At 44.4% G+C, this 6,663-nt stretch overlaps 1 protein-coding gene across 1 annotated transcript in view; it reads right to left on the reverse strand.

Annotated features, from left to right (window-relative positions):
- Positions 1 to 6,032, reverse strand: part of LOC143294147 (calcitonin gene-related peptide type 1 receptor-like) — a 154,380-nt gene extending 148,348 nt beyond the window's left edge. The window contains exon 1 of the mRNA XM_076605579.1: positions 4,606 to 6,032. Within this exon, the coding sequence (XP_076461694.1) occupies positions 4,606 to 5,281 (676 nt within the window). The 5' untranslated portion in view covers positions 5,282 to 6,032. The remainder of the gene's footprint in view (positions 1 to 4,605) is intronic.
- Positions 6,033 to 6,663: the final 631 nt, after the last annotated feature.

Consider the following 6,663-nt stretch of genomic DNA (forward strand, 5'->3'; position numbering starts at 1 on the left):
GAGAGGACAGCAGACAGGGAGACAGAACAGGGAGAGAGGACAGAAGACAGGGAGACAGAGAGGACAGCAGACAGGGAGACAGAAACCACCCTTAACGAATCGCACACGGACAAAAGGGGGTACGTCCCCGGCAAAGTGTGAAAGGGAGATTAACTTCCTGACACGCCCACACTCCCCACCCTCTCCCCCACCACCTCTACTCCGTTTCTGGTAGACAGACGATTGTAAGTGACAGTATGGATCTATCAGAGACTTTTTAGGGGAAAGGGATCAATACGATGTCTTAAACACAGTGTGTGTGTGTGTGTGTGTGTGTGTGTGTGTGTGTGTGTGTGTGTGTGTGTGTGTGTGTGTGTGTGTGTGTGTGTGTGTGTGTGTGTGTGTCTGTGTGTCAGTGTCTGTCTGTGTGCCTGTGTGTACATTTTCCCAATTATTTTGCGAAAAGAAAATTATATTGATTCGGTATTTGGAAAGCTAGTTTCACAGCACCTAACTTAGGAGCTAGCTTTTTAACACACTACACCGAAAAATAAAACAAACAAACAAACAAAAACACCCCCCCCCCACCCCCAAAAAGAAAAAAAAATATATATAGTTTTTAAAAGTCCATGATAATAAAAACGAACTCCAGTGCACATGTTTTCCCTGCAGACATATCAATTTTTACCCCAACGAGGTAACACAGGCGAATGATTATCCTCGTTCCGGATTTCACTGAGGGGTTATATGAATAATCCATCACATACACTATTCTTTTGTGTGTTTTTTCGTTTTTTCTTTCTTTTTCTTTTTTGTTCGAAAAAAAAAAGAGTTTAGGTTTGAACGCGTTTGACCTGGTACTTGCCCGTAAGCAATGCCCGCTGTATTTGCCCGTTGAAGTTTCAGGCTTTTTCGTCGTTTTTTGTTTCATTGTATAATACCGACGTCTTGTCTTTTTTCTTTTAATTTCAACTTGTGGTGTGTGATAAATTTCAAATTGCTTCATTATACTGTTTTGCAGAACACGGTATAGTATTGAAGAAAGCGATTGGTTGCATACATAATTCACAATCGGTTTTTCATCTCAAAAGTTCGGATGGACTTGAAGCGCTGTCAGTGTTATAGGTCCTTATAATGAATTTCTCTTGCTGAGATAAAAAAAAAAAAAGTTTTCTGAATTTTGTAAGTTTCACATAACACCGAACTCGAAGGTGTTTGCTTCCGATGTAGAAACAAAATAAATCAAAATACAATCGCAGTAGACAAATTACAGCAGAGTGCTGTTCACAAGAAGAAGAGAGAATTAGTTTCGCTCCAACAAGGGCACACATGTTCCAGACAGTGCTGTTTTTTGTGCCGCGTCCCATTAGCTGGTACATGGATGAGTGACCGGGTGTGCGCGTGTGTGTGTGTGTGTGTGTGTGTTGCTTTCATTGACACATTCCATTTGTCTTGCTTACAAGTTATTAGCATTATCATTATAATCGTCATCATCGTCGTCGTCGTCGTCATTCTGATGATGATGATAGTGATGATGATTACTATCATCATTATTAACATCAATGACAAACACAGAAACGTCTTTAAACTTCCGGTTTCGTTTTAGAACAAAAGAGATCCAGAACAATAGAAAAATAATCCAATATTTCAGTCGACCGTTTCTCAGAAACAGAATGTTGGGGAATTCTTTGCATTCACATGCCGTTTCCACGACAACCTGTCCTCAGAGCACACCCCTTGTGAAGTGATATTCAAGAGACCATCGTACCTGCGGGCAAACGTGTACCTGCTGGTAAAAGCTGCCTTGCCTTATGTTGATTTACCCGCAAGTACACCTTTACCCACAAGGTACGGTGGTCTCTTGATTATGACCCCCGAAAGACGTTCACTGCCGAACGCATGTGTGTTTAGTCACGTGACATCTGATCTGTCATTTCAATTTGGCCTTCTGTTTTTTTTTTTTTTTTTTTTTTTTCTTATTTTCATTATCAATCGTTTTTTTTTTTTTTTTCCTTTTTTTAAAATGCTGACATTGTGGAATAAAAAGCTATCCATACGGTTCGATTTGGTGAGTGCATTCCTTTTGAATTCGCCGGAAAAAAAACGCCTTCATCTGTTTGTCCAAGTACTACTGGAAGTCTTGCAGATAGTACTGCTGTGAATCGTTTGTTTCCTGTCAAAGATCCATACTCTCAAAACAGGTATATTACAGTGAAGTATGATTGTCCCTACACTGTACAGCAACAATTATTCCACAGATATTCGCATGGAATAATACGACAACGAAGGATTCAACATTTCCGTGAACTGATAAACCGCACAGTGAAACAATACACTAGGGCCATATTTCCATCATCGTCAGAAAAAGGCATGGACGAAGCAGTGCTGATAATGTGAACAAAAATCGAGCAACTGTTCTCAATGATCAAAGTAAGTTATACAAAGCCCGGACACGAATAGTGAAAAATGGGTATACTTCACCACACACGTAAGAACAGCTATGACGGGCAGCTCTCATGAAGGAACCCCCAACTGTCGGGAGGAGGTAATCACCAAAAGCATAATCGTGTGGAAATGAGGCATCACTATACCGTTTGCAAAGTGTGTGCCCGACTTTCGAATGATGTCGCGACCCGATACCTAATTTGACCAGACAAGTACCGCACCGTGGTCTAATAAGCGATCTCCTACCGGGCCTGTCCAGCGGTGGCACTGGGCCTGCAAACCTCTGGGTCCACTAGCTGTCCAGAATAATAACATTCTCATTTCGGGCAGGACCAATACGTCTTGGCCGAGTTGATATGTATCTATCCAAAGTGACTGCACAATTGCAGGAGCGAGGAACGCGAGTTCTAAGTTATAAAATCGGGAATTAACTTCTTTCTGACATGGGGGGGACACTTTTCATATTGGAATTCCGATGGTTTGCCTTTTTTCCATATCAATATATCGCGTCCATTTCTTGAACTTACAGCACTTCGAGGAAACACTGATTAAGCTATGTACAGATTTTTTTTCTAACAAAAAAATAATTCTCTGTGTGTGTGCGTGCGTGCGTGCGTGCGTGCGTGCGTGCGTGTGTGCGTGTGTTATTTGACGTGTATATTTTAATGGAAACCGGTGTCCTAATGTGTACTTTTTAAAAAATCGAGTTTATACTCTGGGTAGAATTTTGTTCTCTCTCTCTCTCTCTCTCTCTCTCTCTCTCTGTCACACACACACACCACACCACACACACACACCACACCACACCACACCACACACACACACACACACACTATCATACACACAGAAGCTAACGCGTACAACAGGATTTCATAACCTAACAAGTGAAGGCTCCTGCAAACACACACACACACAGACAGCCCCAGTACCTATCTCCCTGCCCTGCATGACAATGCTCTTGCAAGCTGCAGCGGCTGGGCCCACCACATCCATATAAGTAATCTTCCAGTTGACAGGCTCGATAACCGATCGTTTTTCAAGGGTTCTTTTTTCTATCCGGTTCGTATCGAGCCAACATCGACGTCTCCCCCTCCCCTTCCCTCCTACTCCCACAACCCTCTAGGCCTGTACCAGGATCTTGGAACACCCTATGCTTTACCCCAAGCTATGTGCATCTGTTGAAGTGCAGCCTGTGAGGTCCTAATCGCGTCACTTCCGTTCCCGTGGACGGGACAGTGAATTCTAATTACGACGCTGCCTGCCGCAGCAGCTGCCAGAGGGCCCTCCTTATCTTTAAAAAGAAAACAGGCTCTGTTTGTCCTCCAAAGAAACGTCCCCGAGCGTTGTCGTTGTGGAACTGATGTGGATGTGTTGATGTTGTTGGTTACTGGCTCCGTGAAACGATTATTTGCTTCTTTGCATGATCCGCCGTACCGCTTAGTTATTTTTTTTTCTTCGATCCAATAAATTATATACTATATTCTGTGAAGGCCTGTAAAAACACCCACTGACAAAGGGTTAGTCATTAAATCACTGGTTGATCCCGGCCCCATGATCGCCCTTTTTCTTCGATTCACGAAAAACAACAACAAAAAAACTAGAATATTCTGTGAAAGGCTGAAAACTACCCCTTCTCACTTCATTGACAAAGGTTCAGTCATTGCATTACTAGTAGGTTGATCCTCACAATAGGTTCCATGAGAATGAAATAAAATCCACCAAAAACTCGAGTTCCCATTAATCAAATCATGTGGACATCTTTCAGAAAAAGGGTAGGTTGTCACAATAATAACATAGTGATAATGAAGAAGAAGAAGAAGAAGAAAGAGTTGGAGGAGGAGGAGGAGGAGGGGGAAGAAGAAGAAAGAGTTGGAGAAGGAAAATGAGAAATAGCAGAAGAATGTAGACGTGAACGGGGTTTTTCGGGGTCCGGCGGTGGGTGGGTTAACAAAACTTCAAGATACAATGACAAAATCACAAGGCAAGACAAAAGACAGAGCAAGAGAAGACAAGACAAGAGAGCACACAGCACAGGGCAAGACAACAACGTGCAAACAGACAAGACGAAGCAAAAAAAAAAACAAAACAAACCAAAAAACAAACAAACCCAAGACAACCAAACACACGGCGAGGCGATACAAAGAATAGGCGAGCAAAACCAACAGTGCAAAAAGCACTCACCGGAAGCGTGAGACTGCTCCAGGTAAGGGGGACAACTGACGGAAGCAGTGACCCCTGCCGGCGTGTCGTCCACACAGCTGAACCCGTCCCACGTCTGCGGGCAAAAGGCTCCGGTCCCTCCTCCTCCACCACCACCTCCACCACTTCCACCTCCCCCAGTCAACAGCATCCTCAACGTCTCGTTGACGTCACCACCACCGCCGCCGGCGTGACGTAGCAAGGAGGCGGTGACGTCATCACCGTGATGACGTAGTAGCGGCGTGGAGGAGGTCTCGCTGACGTTGCCGCCGCTGCCGCGTCCCAGGACCAGGCTGAAGAGCTGGCGCTGGCAGCAGAGCACGGCGGCGTGGCAGCACTGCATCCAGCGGTGGCACTGGGCCGGCTCCAGCCAGGAGCACACCTGCTGGAAGGTGGAGGCATTGTTGACATCGGGCACCACCTCCACCTCCCCGCCGGGAGACACGATGCTCAGACCCTGCGGGGCCCGGGGAAAGGAGAAGGAAGGGGAGGGGGGCGGCAGCGAGGAAGTGGAGGGGTAGGAGGAGGAGGAGGTGGGAGATGGGGAGGGCAGCAACTTGGGGAAGAGGTACTTGTAGCACAGCGAGCACGTCCACACCTGGAAGACGCCCACGCTGAACGTCCCGAAGCGGTCTCGGCACACACCCTGGACATCCATTTCTCGGGCCTGTGAGGGGGGGGATTTAGCACTTGGTCAATGTTTGGTTTTTGTTGTTGTTATTGTTGTTGTTGCCTGACTGTACTATTTTTTGTTCTCTTTCTCTTTCCGGTTTCAGTTTACTTTTTAAATCTTCTAATTTTTTTTAATATATTTTTTTCATCTTTTATTATACTCTCCCCAATGTCTATTATAGTGTTTTTTTCTTTCAATCCAATGTTTCCTGTGTCTGTTGCAGTTTTTCAAATAACTTTTTCCCGTAATTATTACATAGTTTAAGTATATACTTTGCTGTTAATGTTATTGGGATTAAGAAATGCGAACAAAGCAGGTGTAACACACAATTGATGGCTCAAGGAAGTGTGACAACGCTGGGAATAGTTTCTTTGCATTTTCATCAGATATAAATACAAAACTCGCAGGACAAAACCACAAAGCCTTCTGATCCCGTCAAACCGCAAGGGTCCAGGTGTGTAAACTGTGACGGTGAAATATCAGCGAACAACAGCTGTGTCAACGAATCATAATCACTCGCCGACCGACCTTGTTCTTTCTTTCCACTCGACGTGTATATTCATTTATATATCCGGCGTGTGTACCAAAGCCAAACCCACGCAACTTCGTGCAGCTTTTCCCCAGTTCGTGCAAACTTTGGACGTGATTTAAAATCCTGTTTTGTCGCTGAAGTCACAGAAACAGGAAATCTCGACCTAGATACTGTTTATTCCTGGTACATTTTCATGACGACCAGACTTTCACGGATCTTCTTTAAATAGAACACACCTCAAATCTGAAATGTTTTTGTCGACATGTTTAAAAAAAAAAGAAAAAAAAAAACCCCCAAAAGAAACAAAAACAACGAATACGCCAAGGTTTATGTACTCCGTTATTCACATGGAAGAATGTTCAGTTAAACAACACCTTCCTATCCTAAAGAAATAACATCTAAAGGATTTATGCTTGCGTCAGTAGTCATCAAGTGCTTGTTCACCTTTCCGTAAACCTCAGTCAAACTTTCCCAGTCTACACCCTGAACTCGTTGGCACATCAAAGAGAACTGCCGGCGGGGGAGAAGGGGAGATGCTGACCACAGCACTTTTCATCTCCCTCCTTGCGGTACCAGTATCATGTCTGGTTAACAGCAATTTTTCCACCAGCTTCACTGCATCTATTTCTTTCTTCTTCTTGTGTGGGCTAGTAGTCCTTCAGGAGAATGTCATCTCCGTTTTCGTTTTGTACCTCAACTGGCGACGAATTTCTGTTTGCCTTCCGGATCTTCCCTGTTGGATGGCATCAGCTAGTTTTGCTGTATTGCCTTCAGCTTTCCGGGTTAAACGGGTTCACCTTGAATGGAAGCTGTTTGGGCGCTTTGGGCGTTCCAC

Source organism: Babylonia areolata, chromosome 19 (assembly GCF_041734735.1).
Source record: "Babylonia areolata isolate BAREFJ2019XMU chromosome 19, ASM4173473v1, whole genome shotgun sequence".
Classification (NCBI taxonomy): Eukaryota; Metazoa; Mollusca; class Gastropoda; order Neogastropoda; family Buccinidae; genus Babylonia; species Babylonia areolata.